At 46.9% G+C, this 26,171-nt stretch overlaps 1 protein-coding gene across 2 annotated transcripts in view; it reads right to left on the bottom strand.

Moving 5' to 3' along the window:
- HPS4 (HPS4 biogenesis of lysosomal organelles complex 3 subunit 2) overlaps positions 1 to 26,171 on the bottom strand; it is a 287,681-nt gene that overhangs the window by 31,032 nt on the left and 230,478 nt on the right. For both annotated transcript variants that reach the window (XM_078667309.1, XM_078667310.1), the window contains exons 12-13: positions 19,568 to 19,700; positions 17 to 125 (exon numbers count right to left, since the gene is read on the bottom strand). In XM_078667309.1, the coding sequence (XP_078523435.1) occupies positions 17 to 125; positions 19,568 to 19,700 (242 nt within the window). The remainder of the gene's footprint in view (positions 1 to 16; positions 126 to 19,567; positions 19,701 to 26,171) is intronic.

Below are 26,171 nucleotides of genomic sequence, written 5' to 3'. Positions count from 1 at the left end.
TCAGAGAAAAATATACCTTATGGTGATTTCTTGAATTGTTTGATGATGGTAGAAATCCGAATGTATCAGACTGGCAGCTCTTAGAAAATTGCGATCGGGATCACTGGGGCCCTGCTGTAGGTTATCTTAAAGAAGAAATCAGGGGTGAATAAGATTTCATAGGCATATATTTACATATCTTTACAACCATGTGTAAATCTTACACCCCCTTGATTAAATCATACAGAAGAATCACTGATCTTTCAGCTGTGATAACAGATTAGATATCAGATTATCATTAGGGCATTATAAATGTTAAAGTTACGCCAACAAAAAAAGCCTTTCACAACAACATAGTTCGGATCAAAATATATATATATATATATATATATATATAGACACACACACACATATATATATATATATATATATATATATATATATATATATATATATATATATATATATATATATATATATATATATATTGTTTATCCATTCATGCTTTAGTCATTCTGAGAATTGTTTTTCCTTGTCCAAGTACATAGGCTAAATTCAGCACAACAGTCACAAAAAAATGCACATGAAGAGATAAATTCATATGTGACACACAGGAAATTCTATAATGTGTAACATTTTTCATGAAACTACAGCTTTAGACCTAGGTCTTGGTATGCAAATGTCCTGGCAAAAGAGAAACAATAGCTAGATTCTCAGCATGGTGAATTGTGATCCCCTTTACTAGTGCACCAAGTGTCTACTGGTAGTGACATTTATGTGGCTCTGTATGAACTAGTTCAGACATTCTGAACTGGGCACATTTTAAGTGAAGTTTGAATTAACCAGAATATAGGGTCTGTGGATTAAGCCTTGGAGGGCAGTGTGAGGGTTGCAGGGGGCAACTAAGTTTACATCACAGGTTTGGCCATGTATGTTGCTTGCACCATTCACGGCACATTTTATTTTATACTTAGTTTAGAAGGCTTTGGGTCAGCCTTCTTAAACAATTGGTCAACCATTGGCTCGAGGCATTGACAATCACTTCTCTGATCAGCCCACCGGAGAATTTGAATCTCACCGTTTCTATTGGCTATTTAGATGTGTACTACCGCCTCTACTGAAATGCTTGAGGCACTATTTTACAGTCAGCACTAGGAGTGAGTGTTGAGAAAAGCATTTGAAAAAATCAGATACTACAGAAAAAGTTTTATTTTTTTTAGCATCCATTTTTCAGATGCTTCTCTCTGAGCTCACGCTCCAGTACACAAACAAGCAATGGCAAAGAGAATATCAAGGGGGGAGCCCTTGTTGTCTTGGATACAGTTTTTCATCAGAAGAATATGAATGGTCATGTACAAGATGCTACCACATACATGAAACTGAATTTGAACCCCCACAGAAGAATTTTTAAAAGATCTTATTAATCATTTTGAATAAGGCAGGATTGATGGATACAATCACAAAAGAAGACAAACTGTTACCTCATACAAGACCATCCGAGTACTCAACAAATATATGTTACCCAAAATTCACAAAGATTTGCATAAACCACCATTTTGACCAATAGTTTCCACAAGAAATTCCATACATGAACCCACTGGAAGATATCTGGACCGCCATCTCTAACCTATTGTTAAAAAAATGACTACGTATCTGAAGGATAACTACATAAGATCAATTGAATTTGAAGAAAACACCATTCCTATTCTTTGCACTATAGACGTGAGCTCACTGTATACTTAAATTCCTCATGACCGAGGCTTGCAGGCAGGGGAATCTTTTCTGAAATAAGCTACAATGGAAGAGGATCAAAAAATGTCCTCTTGGAATTACTACATTTCACGGTATACCACAGATACTTTGTGTGGAATAATGAATATTATTTACAACTTTCAGGTACTTCCATGAGAAATTCTGCTGCACAATGTTATGCAAATCTCTTTATGCATCATTTTGAAACGGAGAACATTTTTCAAAAACAATGGTCAGGTTACTTAGTCACATACTAGAGATATATTGACTATATTCCTCACATGGATAGGCCAACAAACATAGTTAACTTCTGTTATCAATGACCTGAATGCCATAGATGAACGCATCTGCTTCACTAACACCATGAGCAAAAGCCAAATCACATTTTTAGATGTTGTAGTCACAGTTCAGGGTCGAACTCTTGGAACTAAACCTTTTACTAAACCAACAGACAGAAATAACTTGCTTCATTATAACAGTTGTCAAAGAGCCTTGAAGCAACATCTACCTTACTCTCAACTACTAAGAATCAAAAGAATAGCATCCAGTGAAGAAAATTACAAGAAAAACAGAAATATGCTAGTTATTAAATTCAAACAGAGAGGGTATCCTAATAGCATTATAAAAACACATATTCAAAAGACAGAAACCAACTGCTTACAAACGTAAAACCTTCTAATTCTACCAACAGATCTGTTTTTGTTCCCAAATATTCCACCAGGTGTCATGAAATCAAGAGGATCACGTTGAAACACTGGTCTATGCTACAAACCAAAGATGAATTCAAAGGTATTTTTAGTCTTCTTCCACTGGAGAAGAGTGGCTAGTGGAGAAGTGTGGCTCAATGGTTAGAGCGGCAGACCCTGATGCAGAGGTCTAGCCCGGGACCAGGGTTCAATTCCCTGCCTCGGCGGGTCTTGGGCTCAAAAATTCCACGGACCTGATAATTCTCGCCTCGGTGCCTATTCCAATCATGGAGTCCCAATCTGCAACTCTGGGCAATAGCTTGCTTAATCTCCACAACGGCCCCCACAACGCTAAGCATGCCTGGCCTCCACCTTGGGGGTGCCCAGGAGTGGACACCTCACAGGGAAAGCCAGGTTGGGTTCCACAGCGGTATTCGTACAAGCGCCTTGAGACCCTTGCGGGTGAGTAGTGCGCTATACAAGTATCAATTTACAATTTACATTTTCTGTTTCCATATCAGAGAACAAAAAACTTGAAGGAGATTTTGGCTGAACCAATCAAAGCAAAAGCAGATCATATCCACAAAGGAACTACACCATGCTTCAATACTGGAAACTTCAATAACATTATAAAGGGTACCACAATTATGCACCCTGTCCGAGGAACCCATATCAAACTCTACACCTCAGCTAGTTGTGATTCTAAAAATGTTGTATATATGTTGAAATGCCTATGTGGATTAGCATACATGGGCCAAAAAGAACGAAAGATACAAATCAGTCTTACTGAACACAAAAGTAACAGACCCAATATGAATGAGAAATCAACAGTTGCTGTTCACTTTAATACTCACAAACATAACGTAAGCCAAATAAGATTCCTTGTATTGGAAACGGTACCGATCCAAGATGGCAGAGATAATAAGAAACACCTGCTTCAAAGGGAAAGATATTGGATGACAGCTCCACGTGATCATGAGCGGCGTGTATTCAACTGCCGCTCTGCCCACGTAGCACTAATTCCCCGTCTGTGTGGGCGAATTAGTGAGTGGCAGGGTCATAACGGCTCCACACCATCATGAGCACATGCTGCCCGTGACTCGTGACGGCGTGGAGCCGTCATGAGTAAGGGAGCGCCGCACTCGCACCCCCCTCGCCTCGGCGAAGGGGTTAATGGTCTGAATGAAAGCTTAGATCTGAGTTACCTTTAATACTGGCTGATTTTTCCTCTTTTGTCATTTTACAATTCTTTTACATTCAATAGTATTGCCAGTCATTTTTGATGTGGTTGTTTATGACCTTTATTGTGTTTACTGTTTCCCCTATTTCACTTACGAGATGGCGCTCAAGTCTAAATGTCACAATGACCATCATAAGTTTCACCTTTAGCCTCATTTTATTTCGTATCCCTAGGCACTTGCTCTTAAAACAACATCGCCTGCGATGGCGTGCATCATCTTTGAATTCATACTTGACATGGAATAGTCGCAAGGTATGCACGCCGCTGAGTATTAATGTGTCACAAAACCAGCGGGGACACCATAGAATTGTCGGGTGACTGGTGGGAACCGCATGACATCATTTCCCCTATGTTTTCCCCTCAACAGGGAGACTGGCTACCGACTCCCGGACCTAGCCTCTTCGGAAAAGACACTGGCCCCTTTAACTGCAACGCGTTGGTGGGAAGCCCCTCCCTGCGAGATGACGTCGTAGCCTGGAGACCAATAAGGGAGGACGACCATCAGATGTGGGTGTGCACGGACACCAGAGACGCGGAAGAGCCGCGGGAGACCGAGGAAGAGAGGACCGAACACTGTGGAGGAAAGCCAAGACCGCCAGAGGGAACAACAAGCCCAGGTGTGAGGAGAGAGAGCAGAACGACCGGAGGAGCCAGGAGGCCACCGGGGACACGCTCCGCAGAGCCACGCTCCTGGAGGAGCGTGGCTGACTCAGGTACGGGAGTGATTCAGGGCTGGGTCGGGAGGCGGGAGAAGCCAGAGGGGTAAAATCACCTTCTTCTTGCCAAATCTTGTGAATAGTGTAAATACTCCCCCCCCTCACTTTCACTCCTCACGGTCTCCCGCTTATTACCGCACCAAGTCCACGAGAGTGTTCCCTCACACCCTTCCCCCGCCTCGAATGAGGAGAACACCATACTGAACCTTGCCTTTTTACATTCTTTTTCTTTTGGGGAATACCGGAAGTCATGCCTCTGTATCCAGTCCACTGACGAAAGCCGGACAAGAACCTGGAGGAGCCAAGCCCGGGGAGGAAGTCCCTCTGAAACCCCCTGCAAATTCATTTCTTGTATGATCACTATATGTTTAAACTGGCTGAACGCAAGAAGCGTGATTATTTGAAAATAAAACCTTTGTTGTCCAGACCCAGTCACATAATGATACGCATTTATACGTGTTTTGTTTCATATTTGATATGCCTGGCTGATTTCATAGTGCACATTCTGTAGTTCGTTCGCATGCTTTTTGGAAATTCTCATCATTTGAATATATATACAAGATTCACATTTCATAATTGGAGTGGAAAGTGGGGACGTTGTTCCCTTAAGGAAAACACAACTTTTGTTTACGTGTACTTACGCCTTCGATCAGTGGGTGGTACCAACCTACGCCCAGTACCATATAGAAAGAGGAAAAACACAGTGAACCTTTTTAGAAAACTTCTAGGAGTGCAACAGTTCCTTATTCAAAAAAGAAAATAGCATGCCATACAAAAGACAAACCTGTTGACTTAGCCAATCTTGGATTTACTAAGCTTACCGCTTTTCAGTCGTTAGGCAAGTCAAATACATTTTATTAATCTAACCTATGTTCCACAGCTTCTACACAGACGACAAATTTTACTTAACCCTACAGCACAACACAACAAGCATTAAAATGGCTAATCTAATACAATAAAATTGATAGTAGCCTTTTTGCTATACCCACAGTTCAGCTCTGAGGGGTAGGTAAAAGACACTGCACAGCCCTGTATGTGCCTGAACTGAATTGGGGGACGGATGCCCCACCAGCCCTTTGGGAATGGAAGAAAGACCTGGATTTGCGCATGGTGTTGGAAAAAGCTATTTATGTACACAGAGGGTGCTCCAAGAAATGGGGAAGAGTGTGGGACAAATGGAATACATACAGGTGGAACCCATGTAGTGCACTCATGGGAGTATCAATGCACTCCTTGATACATGAAGAAGATTAACTGGTGCCCCAGAGGATGCAGGGCTTGGGATTGTTTCCTGTTTGGACTTAAATGATCTGATAATATGTATCGCTATACTGGCACATTTTCTGTCATAATATTCACAACAGTGGTGTGTTTGTTTATTTTTGTTGCCTCAAGTTAATAAAAGGATATTTAAAAAACAAAATGCACCACTACCCTACAGGGGACGGTCTTCCCAGGCAGGATTTGAAAAAAGGATTATGGAAAGGCTGCTTCGGCAGGTGCACAAACAAACTCTGAAATGTGCTTTAGCTGAAATATGAATCGAGGTGGTGGGGTGGGAGGCACAAGAGCAGTCCATGAGCGACTTGGGAGCATTGATCTACAACCTCAGAGATGAAACTAGACGACATGGTCTGGTATGACATCTCATCCCAGGTGCTCGACGAGGTGTGGCTGCATGAGGTGCCTTGTCGTGTTGGCCTGGTTAATCACTGCAGGGCTGTAAGACACTGAAAACACTGATCAAGGAAGAGATCCCAGGCATCCATGAGGCCATCACCCTTTTCTGGGGAGGGAACACGCTTCTTTTCAGGATTGCTCAAATGAACAATCGTTCTAGACATAACGAGACAGGATTTTTGAAAATCCACAGAACATGCTTGAAAAGGAGTGCATGAAGAACCAAGGCCTCATTAAATGAGGCTACGTATTCAGATGGCGCTCTCATGCAGTCATTAAGACAAATCTAACAATGGAAAATGTAAATCATTACATACATACTAGGCCAACAGTTTGGTGAATACTTGTGGAGCTATGCAGAGATAAACGTAGAGTAAGTAACACTGGAAATATTGGTATATAATAACAAAAGCTAGGCACATAGTAATGTGGGTGATGCAAATCATTAAACATCTGCTTAAAAGAAGGAATAAACAACTCCAAAAGAGGAATAACTCCACTGAGAAAAACTGGGCAATGGGGAAAGGTAACGGGTCAGCTAAGAATGCAGATAAACAGACTAGACAAGTGCATGGAGATGGGGAGGAGATAGAGTAAGACAGTAGCAAGCAAAGTGAGAATAGTAGGCAAATACAAATGGGGCCCACTGTGTAGTCCTCTCAGACTTTAACCTTCTAGGCACCATTTAGGTATGTGTGATATGGGAGGAGATGTCAATCAGGTACGGGTCAGCTGCACTTTCTGTTCAGTTGCGGCCCAGCTACCTTTGATTATACAATGAAAGCACAAGTTACTACTTGTGTAACGATATATCTGTAAGAGACATTAGTTAGTGATAGATTCCTTACCTTCGAATATCCCCAGGCATCAGACTGGAACTGGAAAGTTTTGCTAGCAGTACCCCTGCGCATCAGTAGGTGGCGTCGTGCAGCTCAGCGTCCGTCGCTGGTGCCATCCATGCGCGCTGACATCAGTTCTGTACACTACTTTCCGCGCCAGGAACGCAGAGCCATGCAAGAAACTGACCACTGGTGCCATGAAACTAGGGCCCTGAAAAGGATGTCCTTAACCCTAGTAATCAGTTCAAAGAACAGGGAGGATGGGTGGGGCGGTAAGGAATCTATCACTAACTAATGTCTCTTACAGTTATATCGTTACACAAGCAACTGACCACTGGTGCCATGAAACTAGGGCTCTGAAAAGGATGTCCTTAACCCTAGTAATCAGTTCAAAGAACAGGGGGAGAGGGGTTGGCCTAACGGCTAAGGTGCTCGACCTCGGACCTGGGGAACTCGGTTCGAGTCTCGGTAACTACGCCAAAAACCCCCTGTGATTCTGGGCAAATCACTTAATCTCCCCGTGCCTAAAATGAAAGTGTGTCCTCATGTAACGTAACTGGTGCTATGTAAAGCGCTCTGATAACTGATTCGGTTCGGTTCTAGTTCGCGTTATATAAAACTCTGAAAAAAAAAAAAAAAAAAAAAGCAGTAACTTGTGCATCTGAAAGAGACACGTTAGTGATAGATTCCTTACCTTCGAATAGATACCCCAGCAATACCAACCCCGGTGGTGGGTCTGTGAATAAGATTACACCAGAAAGTCACAGAGAACAGAACGGCCTAAGAAGCCGTCTCTCCGGACTGGACTGTCAAGGCAGTAATGCTTGGTAAACGTGTGCAGCGAGGCCCACGTAGCTGCCTGACAAATGTCCTGCAAGGGAATGCCGCATCCCAAGGCAGTAGTTGCTGCAGTTGCCCTGGTGGAATGGGCACGCAGCCCCACAGGAGGCTCTTTCTTAGCCAACGAATAACAGGCCTTGATGCAGAGAACGACCCACCGAGAGATGGTCCGTTTGTGCACGGCCCGACCTTTTTTGGCACCCATGTAGCCAACAAAGAGCTGGTCATCCACCCGGAACTGTTGTGTGCGGCTCAGGTGGAAGTAGAGCGCACGTTTTGGGTCCAGAATGTGGAGCCTCTCTTCCTCTTTGGAAGGATGCGGAGGCGCAAAGAAAATGGGCAAAGTGATGGTCTGCCCGATGTGGAAGGGCGTGACAACCTTTGGCAAGAAAGAAGGACGGGTCCTTAAAACCACCTTGTCTGGATGAACAGAAAGGAAAGGAGTTTAGAAGAAAGAGCCTGGAGCTCACTCACTCTTCTGGCAGAGGTGATAGCTACCAGGAAAGCCGTCTTGAGAGTGAGAAGTCGCAAAGGACAATTATGAAGCGCCTCAAGGGAAGCGCACATCAGATAAGTCAAGACAAGGTTTAAGTCCCATTGAGGCATGATGAACGGCAGGGGAGGAAACATGTGCGTAATGCCTTTCAGAAAACGGTTAAAAACCGGGGTACTTCAAGAGAGAAGGCTGATCAGGAAGCCGTAGAAAGGTGGAGATGGCCGAAAGATAACCTTTGATAGTGCCCAGAGGAGAGCCCTGCTGGGCCAAAGAAAGAAGGAATAAAAGGACCTCGGAAAGAGGGGCAGAAAGGGGATCCACAGCCTTCGCTGTGCACCATACCACAAACTTGGTCCACCTGCAGGCGTATACCGTTTTTGTGGAGAGACGCCTGGCTGCTAGAATGACATCACGTACTTCAGGAGGAAGATCGAAAGCTGTCAACTGTCGCCGCTCAATCTCCACGCATGGAGATGGAGGCTGGACAGGTTCGGGTGGAGGACCGTCCCCTGCTGCGGCGACAGAAGATCCTCCCGGAGAGGCAGTTGGATCGGGGGATCCATGATGAGTAGTTTGGGATACCAGTATCTTTGTGCCCAATCCGGAGCCACAAGAATGACTTGGGCCCGGTCACGCCGAATCTTCTTCAGCACTCTGGGCAGAAGTGGTATAGGCGGAAAGGCGTATAACAGACCGCAGCTCCACTCACAACGAAAAGCGTCGCCTAGCGATTGCCGCCTTGGAAATTCCAACGTGCAGAACTGATAGCGAATAGATCTTACCAAAGCTCTCACCAATGTAGAAAGAGACCTTGCGCCACGTCAGAGTTCAGACGCCATTCGTGATCCATCAAGCACTGGCGGCTGAGTTAATCCGCCCTGGCGTTCAGAGAGCCTTCCAGGTGTTGAACCACCAAGGTAATGCCTTGATGTTCCAGCCATGTCCAGAGGCGAAGAGCCTCCTGACATAGGGTCCAGGACCCCACCCGCACTGTTTGTTGCAGTACCACATTGCGGTGGTTTTGTCTGTGATCACCTGTACCACACTTCCCCGGACAGAGGGAAGGAATGCCTAGAGTGTAAGTCGGATCGCCCAAAGCTCCAAAAGGTTGAAATGGAGCCGGGACTCCGCCGGAGACCAGAGGCCTTTGATCTCCGCCTCTCCCAAATGTCCACCCCATCCCAGGAGGGACGCGTCCGTCACCACTGTGTGCTCCGGTTGGGGAAGAAAGAGGGATATGCCATTGACCCTATCGCGATTCGTGAGCCACCACTACAATTGTCGTGTAGTGCCCTCCGAGATCTGGATATGATCGGACATGTTGCCCTGATACTGTGTCCACTGGAACTTCAGGTCCCACTGCAAAGCCCGCATATGCCATCTGGCACTAGAAGGATACAGGAGGCCATCAGGCGCAGGAGACGGAGGGTCATCCTGACTGAAACCCGGGATAGAGGCTGAAAAATCTGAATCATAGCCTGAATATCCCGGACTTGCTGCTCGGTAGGATAAACCCGAAACTGCGTCAAATCCAGAACCACTCCGATGAAGGGGAGCTTCTGAGAGGGACTTAGGTGCGACTTCGGCATGTTGATGGAGAACCCCAGCAAATGCAGGAAGTCGGCCGTAGTCTGAAGGTGGGCGACGACTGCTTGGGGCAAGCCCGCCTTCAACAACCAGTCGTAGAGGTAGGGGAAGACTGACACCCCTGACCCGCGCAGATGAGCTGCGACCACCGCCATCCCTTTCGTGAACACCCGAGGGTCCCTGGTAAGGGCGAAGGGGGCATGGCAACCTGGAAATGCTCCTGGCCCACCATGAACCGCAGGTAACGCTGGTGGGCCGGCAGGACGGGGATGTGAAAATTGGCGTCCTGCAAGGCCAAAGCTACCATCCAGTCTCCAGGGTCGAGGGCAGCCAAGACCTGAGCCAGAGTCAACATCTTGAACTTCTCCTTCCGGAGTAAGCGATTGACGTTCCTGAGGTCCAAGATGGGGGCAAGCCCCCCTTGTCCTTCTTGGGGACCAGAAAGTAGTGGGAATAACAACCACGCCCTACTTCTGGACCAGGAATGTGCTTAATTGCCCCCTTGGACAAGAGGGCCATGACTTCCTGCTGGAGAAAGGCAAAGTGATCCCCCGACATGCGGTGGAACTGAGGTGGCATGGCTGGGGGGGCAGACTCTAAAGGGGAGAGAGTATCCTCTCCGGACGAGTTGCAGTACCCACCTGTCGGAAGTGAGAGAAGTTGATGACTAATCCTGCCACCCACCGGGGTGGGTTGTGCCCGAAGCTCAGACTAGGAAGGCTTCGATGCGCATGTCGCGAGGCGGAGGTTAACTGGCCCTCATGCCGGCCCCCGGAGCCGCCATGGCGGCCTCCACGTAGACGTCCATGCTAAGTTTGGTTCTGCGCAGGCTTTTGATTAAACAAATGGGCAGGGGCGCCTATTCCCTGGCCACGAAAGGAGTGAAAAGTAGACGGAAAGGCCCAAGGACTTGGCAGTAGAGAGCGAGTCTTTAAACCGCTCCAGCGCACTGTTGGCCTTATCCCCAAACAGGCGAGTGCCATCGAAGGGCATGTCCATGAGCGAGCTCTGGACATCCGGGGAGAACCCGGTAGACCTCAACCAGGTGTGGTGACGAAGTGCCACAGTAGTGGAAATCGCCCTACCAAGAGTCCGTGGTATCTAAGCCACAAAGAATCGTGCATTTAGCCGCATCCTTACCCTCGGCCACAGCCTGGGACAGTCTGGACCTCTTCAGGACACAGGGGCAACACCTCAGCAACAGTATCCCACACCGCGTGGGAATAGCGGCCTAATAGATATGCGGTGTTCACCGAACGCAGCCCCAGGCTGGCCAATGAGAACAGCCGCTTGCAGAACTGCTCCAGCTTCTTAGAGTCCTTATCCTGCGGCGCCGTGGCGAAGGCACTCTGGGACGTCGAAGCTTAAATGACCAGGCTCTCGGGTGTAGGATGAGTGGTCAGAAAGGCAGGATCACCCTGCGCCGGGCAATAACGCCTGGCGACGTTCTTTTCCACAGGCTCCCCTGTGGCCGGCCACGACCAAGTGTCCAATAAGACATCAGTGACGGCATCACTGAAAGGCAGTAGTGGCTCCGATGAAGTGGCCCTGACTGGAGCACTTTGGTGAGGAGATTAGTTGTCATGGCCACCGTAGGGAGATCAAGGTTAAGGACCTCATCTGCTCGACGGAGCACTACCGTATACGAGGCACCTTCCTCAATAGTGGACAGGGGAGAAGCAAACCCCGGGTCAGAAGAGACGTCAAGGCCGCCGGACTCCTCCAAGTCATCAGCTCAATCCTGCTCGGAGTCGCACTGACGAGCAAGAGGGTCCTCGGACCCCTCCCAGTCATCCTCAGCCTCCGCCGTGTGCGGTGCCAAGCGCAGCGGCAGGGCAGGGACTGGGGGCGGAACACACGGCGTCGGAAACGGCGACTCTGGTGGTGTCGACGGCCTCGCAGGATTGGGACACAGGACCGTGCGGGGCCCAAGTGCGCACCGGCGGGATCCCGAGGCCTAAACAGGCGGTCCATGGCAGCAAGAAACTCTTGCAACTGTGTGGGAGTCGCTGACGGACCCGGGTAAGGCGGGTAGGCCGCGGGCCTCCCAGGCTCCGAAGGAGCCGCGGGGCCGGAACCCCTGTCCCCCTCGTCCGCATCTGAGGACCGACGGGGAGGAGGTCAGAGAGCGACAATGCTTCTTCAACTCCTTTTTGTGAGAGCGGCCCCTGGACCGCGAGCGGCGCTGGGACGAGTGCTGAACTTCAAGCAACTTCCGGCGCCGCTCCCTCAAGGCCTTCGGGCCATGTCCCGGCAGTCCAGACAGGACTGGGAGTCGTGGTCGCGCTCCAGGCAGTAGAGACAGACGTCGTGGTGGTCCACCACCGACATATTGCAACGGCAGGCCCCACAGGACTTAAAACACGGCATCCCTACGCACCAGAGAAGACCAACAAGAGACAAAAGTCCCAAACCGGATCTGCGCTTACTAGCGCGGAAAAAGAAAGAACTGGCGTCAGGGCGCATGGGTGGCGCCTAAGTAGTCTCTGTAACGTCATCTTGGCGCATAGGACGCCAGCGACGGATCGGAGCCGGACTACGCCACCTACTGACGCTCAGGGGTACTGCTAGCAAAACTTTCCAGATCCAGTCTGACGCCTGGGGATATTCTAAGGTAAGGAATCGATCACTAACATGTCTCTTTCAGATCTGTTGAGGCAGCGGAGTAGCATTCAAATTAACGTCACCCCACAGTTGCAATCCACAGCTTGTCATGATTGCGTTAGCATTCCTATACCTCAGTGACAGATGACTGACTGTTGAATGTTCTTGCTATAGCTGTGAAAGGAGTCTGCCTCCAGATTCATATGGCATACTACAATTGCTTTCAGGAAGCCAGCTGTCTCCACCAGTACTGCCAGCAAATCTTTACGGATCCAGTCGGACGCCTGGGGATATTCTAAGGTAAGGAATCTATCACGAACGTGTCTCTTTCAGATCTGTTGGGGCAGCAGAGTAGCATTCAAATTAACGTCACCCCACAGTTGCAATCCACAGCTAGTCATGATTGCATTAGCATTCCTATACTTTAGTGACAGATGATTGAACTGTTGAATGTTCTTGCTATAGCTGTGAAAGGAGTCTGCCTCCAGATTCATATGGCATACCCCCATTGCTTTCAGGAAGCCAGCTGTCACCACCATCAACTGAGTTTTAAGATTCCCAAATGCAAAGATGGAGTGGGCCAATGGAACCCTTTATTTTTTCTCAAGAAGCATCAATTGCTATAATTTTTGCTTCTTGCATATCTACTGAGTTTATTTCAGGACACGTGGGCACAGGTTTAGGGATAGGGATGGGCGAGGCTGCCAAGCTATATGGCTGTCTTCATTATATGAAAGGGAAATAGCAGGGGATAATGGAGAAAGCATGCAGCAGGCTCATAAATGCATTCTCGAAGAATGTAAATTGTCATCATCTCCAGAGCCACCCACACAATCTGAGTTGGCATGACGAGATTCACATCCTTTCATTTGTGAGGTGCCCATTGCAATTGACTGACTGGTGCATGTTAAGGATTTAGCAAACTGGCTGGGTAGCTAGTTTGGAATTTCTCAGTTCAGTAGAACCCAGAAGCTGGTCTGCAGCTTCTCAGCTTTCCATCAAGGCTATGACAAAGGTGTCTACAACCAGAATGAGAACAGTATGCTGCCGAAGTTTTCAACTTATCGACTGAGATAAACTACATCAAGGCTCACCTAGTGTTCTCAGGTGTCATCCACAGTGTTGTTCGTGACAGCCATCATCAAGGCAGATTCCTATGCTGAGATGGTTTGGTGCTGCGATAGCCAGGAGCCCTAGATAACTCTGCCTCATATTTATGTGGCAGTTCCAGAACCACGCCTTTGGCTCCCTCCTTCAGCAAACATGTGAAGGCAGAGTCAGACAGCTGTGCCTGAAGAGTGCAGGAGCTGGGGATGACAACACCATCAGTACCATCAGTACCTGTGACATTGGAGACTTGCAGACCTGCACGTTCTCCTGTGAGAGCAACCGCTGACTTCTGGCAAGGAACAGCACACATACTAACTTCAACTTTAAGAAGAGTGAAAAAGTTGTCCAAGTGCAAAGAAGATTAGATGAAAAAATACAGCAAATTGGGGAAGAAATATGGGCAGGGAATCACCGTAGCAGATCACCCTTTTCCTCAGTGGAGATTCACATCTTTATCAGATCCCTTCATTTAAAACAAGCACTGTCAATGGCAATAATTTGTGTGCTAGCTGCCAGCCTTTTGGCTTTGCCATTACTTATTTTGATTCGTCATTGCTTTTGTAAAACTTTATTGTTGGGGAAGTGCTGGGCCCGCGGCAATATGTGGGGAAAAAAACATCTAACTGCAAAAACATTAGTTTGTCTCAAAAAGCAAACACTGTCATTTTAGTCTCTATCATAAAGGGAACAAATTACTTTGTGTGTAAGTGTGCTCTTTGGTGAAGAGCAGAACACAAGTCACTCACATTGAAGTTAGCCAGTGGCTAACGAGGGCTAACTAACTGCCTCATTCTGTATGCTCAAGTGGGCTGAAGAAAGATTGGGAAAGACAACAACAGACCAATGGATGAAAAGGGCTGGCTGAAAACACATATAGGTAAGTATATTATATATAGTTTTAGTTGTATCAAAAAGTCTTGGCAAACGACAGAACTAAAAAGGAGAGACCCAGAGTATGTTTGGGATGGTAGCTAAGGGGCTGAAGAGAAGATGTTAATAATGGGGAGAACAATCAGCATAAAGTTGACAAATCCTCCTGACTCACTCGCATACTCAACCTGTGTGCAGATTCCACCAGCAATGGAAGGGTAGGATACATCACTGGACAGATTCATCTGAAGAAAATAAGTTTCACAGAACCTTCTGTCCATATTATGCATCACTTTACAAGAACCCCTCATGAGCTTAATTACTGCCGTATACATGTGGTGTAGTCCACATATCTGCCAACAGATCATATGACAAAGGGAAGAGTGACAGTGCTTGCGACATCTAGGTTTTATCCATCTCATTTACATACAAGAAGAAGTCCTGGAGGAAGCATGCCCTTCCCATAGTTTTAACGATATCAGCAAAATGGTAGGGGAAGAGCACCCCTTTGCCGCAGCGCGAATTCTGCCGTGGCGCAGGGGGCTGAGCGCGGCACTCCAGTACTAATGATGGCTCCATGCCATCATGAGTCACGGGCGGCGTGTGCCCATGACGGAGTGGAGCCATCATGACCCCGCCCACTCACTAATTTGCCCGCACAGGCTGGGAATTAGTGCCGCGTAGGTGGAGCGGCAGTTGCATGACGGCTCCACGCTGGCATGAGCACACCTCTCCTGTGGCTCATGATGGCGTGGACCCGTCATGAGCACGCACGAGGTTAAAGCAGGGGTCTTCAAAGTGAGGGGTCTTAACTGGTCCCAGGGAGGCCCCAGGCTCTGGTTAAAAGAAGCATCATTGTAGGAAAGTAGCCCTTTTGGACATGGTCACCGCCACTATTTTCCTGGTAACTCGACTGGAAGTCCAGTGGGTTCCTGCTAACCAGGTCCTCAGTGCCAGGGCTCTTTCCCAAAACTATGCAATTGTTTCCCCAGTTGGCAAAACCCTTTAGCACCCTCTGTAAGTCCTAAGTAAATGGTACTCCTGGTACCTAGGGCCTGAGGTATTAAAGAGGGTCTATAATGGTAGCAGCATGATTTGTGCCACCCTAAGAGACCCCTCACCATGCACATGCAAGAATGCCATTGCAGGATGCGTGTCTTGGGCAGACAAAAGTGCAAACACAACATGTCGCACATCCCTGTGTGCCATGTCCCCTAACACTGTATGCGATATTTGAAAGTTACTCCTACAGCAGGCCTGACAGCCTGAAGACAGGGTGCTGAATATTACATGTAAGGGAATACCTGCAGGAGTGGATATTCCCATGTGCTGGTCAGTCCTATTACTGCCATGCAAGTGCATAGGAAAGCCGTTTTAAAACACGTGCTTATCACTGGTGAAAACGAGTTCCCCAGCTACATGATGGCTTCACTCAAAATAGGGATATTTAGTATCAGAAATCTTGTATTGATAAATCCTCACCGATTCTAGATGGATTTGACAATACATGCACCCAGAGGACACCTTAGAAGTGCCCCCTGAAATCCTACCAGACTCTGGTGTGCTCCCTGACTGGTTTCTGCCAGCCTGCCACCCGAGACACTGTTCTGACCTCCTAGGGTAAGAGCCTCTACTCTTAGGAGGCCCAGAACAAAAGCCTGTCCAGGAACATGGTGTAACACACTCTCCCACAGGATGACTTGCAGATTAGCCTCCCAGGGTGGCAACCATCAAAGAGTTGCCGCCTTTGGAATGAGAGTCTGCCTCCACTTTCAGGAGAGGATGCCGCACCCCCTTGTCCAGGTCCCCCTGGCACCTGGGCAGGCGGGAAAATTAGCTATTCAGGTAGACGTACCACCTCCAGGCTAGTACCACCCTCAAGATGGGCTACACTAAGGTGTTCACAATTTTTCAGAAGTAGCCATCTTTGTGATGACCTACTTAGGAATTCTCAGACAGGGTTATGCCCACTTCCCAAAGGAAGTGGTCATATAGAGTGCGTAGTCACCCTAAGGGTCAGTAGCCCATTGGCTACTACCAGAACTCCCCTAAATCCAGTATTCCAGTACGGGGAGAGGGAGTCCCTGGCACCAGCGAAGCAGATCCTGACAATTAAAGAAAAGAAAGGACATCAAAGCACCCCAAAAAGCAGAGCAGAGAGAAGCCGCTGACCTGGTAGCAACCCAACCGGCTTGTCTGCATCCCTCGTCAAAACCTGCGCCAAAGTCGATTTGTTCTCCAGCTGTGGACACCAGAAACTTGTGAGGACTGCATGCCTTCGATAAAGAACCAAGACATACCGTGCGACAGTGGACCTGTTCCCTGCATCTTGCAGCCACTCTAAAAGAAAGGACTTTGAGGCCTTCGAAACCGCTAAAACTCAACACCTGAAGCCACCACTGCACCCATTGTTCTATGGTGCCATCAAGGTCCCTCAGCCCTCCAAAGCCTGAGTCTATCGTGCTTCCACCCCTCGTGGACCCTCCGATGTCGCCTGCAGCCTCTGCACGCAGGGCCACTGTACTGCGACTGACCCCGGTAAGGAAAAACCCGACATCTCTACACCCGTTTCCCCAGGGTTGTTGAGAAGAGCACCAACGGTGTCCCTACATCTAGAGTATCGCAAGACTTGAGCCCCCCTGCTGGGTCAGCCCGACTGGCCAGCCAGAGCCTGCAGTCTCTTTTCGCAGAGACTGAATAACATTGGGCTCTCAACGCTGTTTTGCACCCGGCACTCGGAAGCCCTCATGCTGCTGGTGGTGTACTGTTGATGCCGACTTATACCTTGCCCACCACTCACCTTAAATGCTGGAGATTGGTCCCGTAAGCCGCTGTACTATACTTGTTTGCAGAACTTGTTCTTCTTTCCATAGGATAACATTACAGAACTCAAAAATTGCATTCTGTCTACTTTTTGAACTGAAAAGAATTTATATTTAAAAACATACTTGACTGAACAATTTCTAACTGATGCCTAAACATACATAAAGATACTTACTATTTTTATAAATCGGTCTGGATCTCCTTCTTGACTCGTGTGTCATTTATTGATCATTGTGTCTATTTGTAGATGTCTTGCACTCCACTTGGTTAAGTCTATAAGGGAACCTATGGCCTCCTTAAACTGTATATCAGTTTATTCATATATCACATAAAGAGCCAGCTTCCTACAAGCATGCCGATAGCAGTGCTTTGTTGTAGCTGAAAACAAATGGCAGCAGTGAGCTATTCTGAAATGGGCCATTACTAACATCTTTTGTCATTTATACCTGGCTGGGAGCATCCGTCAAAAGGGAAGGGACTCTAAATATTCTTCAAACCTCTCCGCCCCATTTTGGATAATGACACTGTGGATACTTTTACAAGTTAATAAGGCCTCGCTAACAAAAACAGTTCATTTGGTAATCATGTATTTGATTGGATTTTTAAAAGGTTTAACATAACTGTAATATTTAAATAAGTCTAGACATATTTAAGAATTGCAAATTTTATAGAATAATTATGAAAAATCTGGGGGGCCCCAATGATTTTTTTGTATACAGGGGTGGGGATTAAGAGGGGTGGGCATACAAAAGATTGAAGACCACTGCTGTAAAGGAATATGCTATGGTGTTGCCTGTGTTATTAAGTCACTAAGGGGAATCACTGTTCCTGAGATAAGACTTAGGAAAGGGTCGTTTTAGAGGAATGGAAAAAAGTCAGAGAGCCTTTACACACTTCGAAGGATGTTATGCTTCATCATGGGGCGGTGCTCCTTGTTGGTCCGGCACTGCAATGCAATCCCCCGAAGGGTCACTTTGTCGGAGATCTTTTTGTGATCCAGCTGTATGGTGTGTGCGGGTCAGTGTGCAGTGTCATGTGAGAGGTGACAGTAAAAAAAAATGAACAGAGGGTATCTAAGGTAGACCAATTGAATGAGAGATATCCCTCTGTCATGGTTTAAAATACCGAATGGTTGAGTGCTGCTCGAGGGTAGTTATGGCCCTCAGAGCTAGACAAGTGCAGTGTTTGTTTATTTAAAAAACAGGATGGGGTCGACATGTTTCAGGCTATAGTGTGGTCTTAGGAGGAGATCCTTTGCGCTTCTTCAGGACAATAAAGGAGTGGTTGAGGTAATGGGAAAAACAAAAGGGTGAAATGGTGGCCTTATTGAATCAAGTAGTGCAACTCAAAGGACCCAAGTAGTGGTCCTATCTATTCAGTATAAGCAGAGTGCTCCATAAGTCATAACGAGAGAGTGCTGGCTGTCACAATAGTTTTATGGGAGGGACAGATTTTTTCACCTACCCGACCTCTCGCCTGCTTCGGGGGGAAGGTCTCTATATATGAAATGGATACTTTCAGCTCCAACATGTTCACGTGGTGGGCATTTGCACCTAGCGATTACTTTTTACCCCCATTTACTGTACATGCTCGAACTCACCAATAGCATTTTAGTTAGATATGCGAGCAATTACAAAATTTTATTTAGTTTGCACTGAATATGCCCGTTGGGCTGCCATAAAGTGCAATATTTGCCCAGTCTCTGGAATGCTTCTAGCAGTGAACAAGTAGAAGAGCATACATAAACAATACAATACTAAAACAATACTAAAGCAAGACTTAATTCGTAGACCGCACGCTAACCCAGCTTTGACAGGATATTCCCCCCTCACTGTACTTGAATTTTCCACAAAATTCTTTCTTGTCACCCTACTGAAATATTAATACCTAATGCACTGAGACAGAAAATCCTTTGTAGTGGGCATGTCCACCCACGGTTTCTTGGCCCTGTAGGGAGCGAACAACCAAGGACATATAATGCTATTCAAATGCCATCGTGAATAGCCAGTATTTCAGAATTTACTCAAATCTCAGGAAAATAGTTTCTAATCGTAACTGGGGGGAAAAGTTCCTCAAGGTAGGGGCCAAGACAGAAACAATTCCTGCAACATATTCTCTGCTTTGTAAAGCCTGGAAAGCTGAAGTAATTTGAGCCCTGTGATCTTAAAACTAATACTTTCGATCCACAGTGCGGAGCCAGATTGTTTAAGGCTTTAAATGTAATTCTCCGATAAATGATCCTCACAGTTTGAAAAGTGAACACTTATTACAGCTTGAACTATTTCTGGGTCACATGGATTACACAACACTACACAGCTCAAAGAAAGTTAAAAAACTGAACGTACCAGTGAGCACATGCTGAATAGAGTCATAGTGGGTATAGCAGTAGGTTGCTTTGTTTGCCGATGAGTGCTCTTTGGGGGAAGTCTCCTTGAGATGAACCTCCAGGCCATTAAGAGATGCCAAAGTGCTATGAAACTGTGAAGATTGCGCAACAATTTAAATACAGAGCAATAAACTGACATGTTACAGAAATATACAGTGAAAAAAGGAGAACCGACTGAAAACAATGCAAAGTTATACGCTGTAGAATGACACTAATGAAAGTTTTGGTTTATTTAATCTGCTCAAGGCCTTATATCCCACTTATACCAGTCTTTACCCAAGAAAACACACACACAAAACTTAACATACCTATACTTATGAGGACCGGCCATTGACTGTAATGAACGGTGTAATTACTATTCTAACTCCAGGTGCACTTTGATAGTAGGGTCGGTTATAAAGTGCACCGAAACAAGTCTAACTACACATTTAGTTTTTTTAAAACACTCGCTTGAAACTACCTAAACACAATCCTGGGACTGGTCCTCATAAAGATAGTGTTTGTCTGGTTCCGTCAAGGTTAACCCACGCTATGAAGACTGAGCCGGTCTCCACAGTGTGGGTAATACATGACACAGACAAACCGAAAACAAACAGACAAACAGACAGACAGACAGACAGACAGACAGACACACACACTCGCTCCACACACACACAAACACACATAGTTCAAATGTCCTGCAAAAAACAAAACGTTTAATCAGTACTACTTCGAAAACTGTCTGCCTCATTAAAGTATCTCACAATTGTGATATTAAAAGGTGTGCCTGTCTTTAAATTGTATTACTAAACAATCTAGGACCCGATTCACAAAAGCAGAGGAAGAAAATCAGAAAACTGATCCAGTAGTATTACTTTTTAGTTAATTCTCAATTTCCATGCGATACGCAAAGTACTGCTGGAAAATTGTATGACTGTTGCAGTAATATTCCAGGAATATTTGCATGTGTGCAAAATTTCAGTGAGGGGGAACATTTAGAATCTGAAAACGTGACAACAGTGCTTTTGAGCATTTAGCTTTCCGTAACTTTCTCCTGAAAGGAAAAGTGCTCCTTATAGTACAATTAAATATTTTCCTTCCTCCTCCCACCCTGAAAACACACACCTTCTGTTAACAGAATTAAATCTGCGGGCGTTTCCAGGGGCAAAACTATCTGCAAGGGGTAAATGTTACATGGTCTAGCTGTGCACCTAATTTTTAGTTTTCACATGTACCGCGCACATGGGCAGAGGGGTGGAGAAAGGAGGCGTGGCCTCCAAAGTCCTCTTAGCAATTCCGCTGTGTGGGACTTACTGCAGGTAACAGGAGGTGTTGTCCCCCCCCCCCCACCCCACCAAGGACCCTCAGCAGCCAAGGGGATTTCATCCCCCAACTAGCAGTGCGCCAGGAGGCGTGTTTGCAGAGTGGTAGAGAAAGAGGACTTACTAAAGGTAACAGGAGAGGCAGTTGGCCCACAAGGACGTCCTTGGAGGCCAACAACTCCTCCTGTTATCTCCAGTAAGTCCCACACAGCGCGATTGCTTAGAGGTCTTCTGGGACATGCCTCCTTTCTCCACCACTCTGAGAATGCGCTTCCTGGCGCACTGTTGGTTGGGGGATGAAGTCCTCTTAGCTCTAGAGGGTTCTTGGGTGCCAAAAGCCCTCCTGTTACCTCCAGTAAGTCCCACACAGCGGGACTGCTGAGAGGTTGTTTGAGGCCACACCCCCTTTCTCCACGACTCTCCAAACACGCCTTCTGGAGCACTACTGGTTGGGGGAAGAATTCCACTTTAGTCCTGAGGGCCTCAAGAAACAAGGGGACGTCATACACCCAGCAGCACTGCACAGAGAGGCTGTGTAAGCAGAGTGGTGGAGAAAGGGTGTGTGGCCTCTGACAACCTCTCAGCAAACCCACTGTGTGGGACTTACTGGAGGTAACAGGAGGTCTTGTTGACCTGTAAGGACCTTCTGCAGCCAAGGAGACTTCATCCCCCAACCAGCAGCATACCAGGAGGTGCGATTGCAGAGTGCTGTAGAAAGGGTGCGGGGCCTCTGGCGTTGTGCCAGTAGCATTTTCTTTTAAATTATAAAGGAAGTGGGGCTGTGTGCCCCCCTTTCCTGGCCAGTATTTGGCCCCAGGGACCCCATCTCCCAGGGCCAGGCATTTTTAGAATGGAGAGAGGGGTCACGCGGCACCGGGGACCCCATTCCTCCGGGCCCTGCATTTCTTTTAAATTAATTATTTTCAATTAAAGGAAGGGTGTGCGCATGGCCTCCCTTCCCAGGGCCGATTCTGGCCCCAGGGACTCCATCTCCTCGGGCCTTCCCTTTACTGTTTTTAAATTATAAAGCAAGGGAGCCCCCACCCCCGAGACCCCATCCCCCGGCCCTGTAGTCTAGGGGTCCTGGTCCCACCAAGGGCACCCATTTTGTTCAACGTTGAGGACAACAGGGGGAGCCTGAAGGCTCCCATGGTCCCTGCCGGTTTCCCACCTCTTGCGGGAGCCGGCATTGCTTTTGGACAGAGGGAGCTGCTGAATTTGCAGCTCTCTCTGTCCAAAAGCAATTCTGCTCTGCTTTGAGTAAGCGAGAGCAGAAAATGCAGTTGCTTACTCGAAGCAGAGCAGAGTTTGCTATGGCTTGGCGGAAGCAGTGCTCTTGCCAAGTCATAGAAAACTGCAATGTCCCGGGGGAGCACCTGTGCCGCCCAAGGACTAAAGCTATAAAAGCCCCGGGGAGTGGGGTTACCCGAGGCTGTGGTGGGTGGGATCCATGAAACCTCCGCAAATAATTTAGAATAAAGTCTCGGGGTGGTGGCGGACCCTGGGCTGGGGGTGGCCGAATGCCCCCCCACCCCCAATTTAAAATAAAATAAGCCCGGGGTGGTGCTATTCATTAGAGCACGAAACCAGGCTTTGTCATCTGGAGGGGAATCTTGTTGTATGGGCAATTTATCACCTTCGTTGGATAACATATAACCATTCTAGTCCAGATCATCTCCATCATCTTTCTGTGCGAGTACACCTTCTTCCACCAAATCAGAATACACAGAATCTAATGAGTTTTAATCTGCAATGATTTTAGGAGCTGGCAAGAAGAGTGGTAGTTTGAGAACTCTGGGAGGGGTGTCCACTGGAGGTGGTGGAGGAGGCATAGATGGTGGAAGCACAGGTAGAGAAGGAACAAAGGGTGGTTGTCCAATAGGTCCACCATAACTGGGCCCATCAGAGTGAGGAGGGTTGGCAGCTACGAAGGACTGGGGTTCACACTAGTAGTCCTGATAATTGAACTTTTAATGTAGGGCTTGATCCTCACATCAAGTTGAGCAGGACTCCAAGGCAGACTCCAAGGATTCTTGGTCCAAAAGCTGGGCAAGTAGGCTTGCAGTGACTTTTATAGGTGAAAAGGTAGCTGTCATCGGAAAATTCATCATTAACAGTGTTGTTGGCACAACCCCTACATTTGTCACAGTCAACATTGTTCGGGTCCTTTTTGACAGCAGAATAAGGGACATCCTTGAAGTGGGTAGTTGATTCTGTTGGTGATGATGGGTTCGTCATCAATGGCGCTGTCATCGACGACAATAATCTCCTCAGGGTCATTGACGAGGAAGTCAAAGGGAACCCAGTCGATGATGAGGGATTCAATCCTAAGGATGGTATTTGAGACACGGCATCATAGAAACTGGATGTTTGCTACGTTTTTTGCACCGGTTGGAGTTTGTGCTCCCTAGAGTGTTATGCCGGGGAAACTAATTTTTTTCTTTCAGTAGGTGACCGAAAGCACTTAAGATTGAAATTCCAACTCTAGAAACACGTTTCCTTTTTTGTGCAAAGATGCCCAGATGAGGGGGCACCCCCCTTAGCAAGAGTTATATTTTCTTTGTTTCCAAAACATTCAGCACCAACTTCCTCTCCCTGTCCTTCAGGTTCTTAGATGGAAAAGTCTGATAATAGCACAGCGCAAAACCATGTGCGCTGGATAAAGTCACTAAATACAGTGCTCATGTTGATCATCAATACAGATCTTTTTCTGTTCCCAGTTAGAGGAGGATTTGGAAAGAGGTTTCTTGTCAGTGATGATCAGATCACATCTGGTGACAGAGGAGAGGTCTACCCAGCCCAGAATGTCTGAAAGATTAGCCAGATTAGCCTGAAAATGTACCCTACAAATAACAATACTCTGAAAGCTGAAGGTAGGCAGGCCAGTTCCAGGGTACACCAGAATGGTAACAGAACAAAATCACTGAGAGGTTAGAGGACTGCCCTCTTTAGGGACTCCCTCACACACAATGGGAGGTAGAAATTTGAGCTCAAGACCCTAACTAACCACTGCTCATCATTCAGCCCTGGTACCCATTCTCCCTCGGAGCCACCCCGTGACAACTTCCCACCTTTGTCTTCCCCTCTCTTCTCAGCTTGTCTGCATCCCTGCTGTGCAGAGTCTTCTAGAGTCACCTTCCCGTCTACCATATATGGATAGCCAAAAGCCTTCCCTACGGGACCACCATACAGCCAATAAATGAAATAAGGCAGTCGCATCTCCTTTTTATGCTGTACTATTCTATGCCATGCCCTCCTCACCCTGCCTCTTCTCATCGCTACATTACCATCTATTCTGCATTGGATCTTCCAGTGTGCACCCTCAGGCAAACATCTCTGCCTTGTAATACCACTGTAGATCCTTCCAAAGCTTTGTAACCTGGTATGTCTCTATAGAGTTTTCCATACACACACATATTTTCAATCTGGTCCCCCATGCAGGCCCACAACCAGCCCAAATGTTTATTTGCCAAAATACGTTACATGCGCATATACCTTTTTTGCTGATTTTCTCTTCCTTGCATTCCTCTCAGTTTCCCCATTAACTCAACATTCATGAATATTGACAATATAAATATTTGTTTCTTCATCATGGAATCAACAACAATTCATCATTAAAGGTACCCTCATTGAATTCACAATTGACCAACTCTCCCACCCAACAGAGCCATCAAAAGGGCAACTGGTTTTCAGATCCTTGTACTTCCTTGTATAAATTATTAAAATCAAATGAGGGCTCAATTGCCAAATCACTAATGAAGTTTCTTTTACATGAGATGGTATAAATAAAGAAACAGTTTCATTTTTTCTTTCTTCAGTTGAAGAAAATGTTCCTAAGAACTGCAGCTTTGTGTATATTCAAATAATGATCAGTTCTCATGGTCTTTCGTACTATTGTGGTTTAATAAGTTTATATTTATCTACATTAAAAAGAAGCTCCTGGATCTTTCATGTGCTAAGATATTCTAAGGTTTATCAATTTAATTAAGATGCTCTCAATGATCAACTGGTGCAACATATAAGTGCCTTTTTTAGTATTTGATAATACATAGGCACTAAATAGCAAACATAACTCTTACTAATGAATTCATTTCAGTTTGAATTTATTCTTTATTGTTTGATTAATTACAATCTTAGAATATTGTACCAATCATTCCTACTATAAAAAGATCCAGTTCTAAAAAATAATAAAGACATGAATAGATAAACCAAACTTTCATATTATCAAATGTTAGACTTAATACCGATTTCTTCATACAAATTACATTTTATATACATCCTATATTACATCTCAATCAATCAATCAATCAATCAATCAATCATAGCATTTGTAAAGCGCACTACTTACCCGTGAGGGTCTCAAGGCGCTGGGGGGTGGGGAATGCTGCTTCTGCTCGAAAAGCCAGGTCTTGAGGAGTCCTCTGAAGGTCAGCAGGTCTTGGGCCTGCCGTAGGTGGTGGGGAGGGCGTGCCAGGTCTTGGCGGCGAGGTGGGAGAACGATCTGCCACCGGAGGTCGCTCTTCGGATGGGGGGGTACTGTGGCGAGGGCGAGGTCGGTGGAGCGGAGCTGGCGGGTGGGGGTGTAGAAGCTGCGTCTTCGGTTGAGGTACGCTGGTCCGGTGTTGTGGAGTGCCTTGTGTGCGTGGGTGAGGAGCTTGAAGGTTATCCTCTTGTTGACGGGGAGCCAGTGCAGGTCTCTCAGGTGGGGTGTGATGTGGCTGCGGCGAGGGATGTCGAGGAGCAGGCGTGCAGAGGCGTTCTGGATGCGTTGCAGCCATCTCAGGAGTTTGGCCGAGGCTCCTGCGTAGAGGGCGTTTCCGCAGTCCAGTCTGCTGCGACGAGGGCCTGGGTAACTGTTTTTCTCATTTCAGTGGGGATCCACTTGTAGATCCTGCAGAGCATGCAGAGGGAGTTGAAGCAGGAGGAAGAGACGGCGCTGACCTGCTTAGTCATGGAGAGGGTGGAGTCGAGGATGACCCCTAGGTTGCGTGCGTGGTCGGTGGGTGTTGGGGCTGTTCCCAGTGCGGTCGGCCACCAGGAGTCGTCCCAGGCCGAAGGGGTGGATCCGAGGAGGAGGACCTCCGTTTTGTCAGAGTTTAGCTTCAGTCGGCTGTTCCTCATCCATTCAGCGACGGCCTTCATTCCTTATTGGAGGTTGGTTTTGGCGGTGAGGGGGTCTTTGGTGAGGGAGAGGATCAGCTGGGTGTTGTCAGCATAGGAGATGATGTTGAGGTTGTGCAGTCGGGTGACATGGGAGAGTGG

The sequence above is a fragment of the Lissotriton helveticus genome, chromosome 11 (genome assembly GCF_964261635.1).
Source record: "Lissotriton helveticus chromosome 11, aLisHel1.1, whole genome shotgun sequence".
Lineage (NCBI taxonomy): Eukaryota > Metazoa > Chordata > Amphibia > Caudata > Salamandridae > Lissotriton > Lissotriton helveticus.
This window is presented reverse-complemented; position numbering and strand designations above follow the sequence as displayed.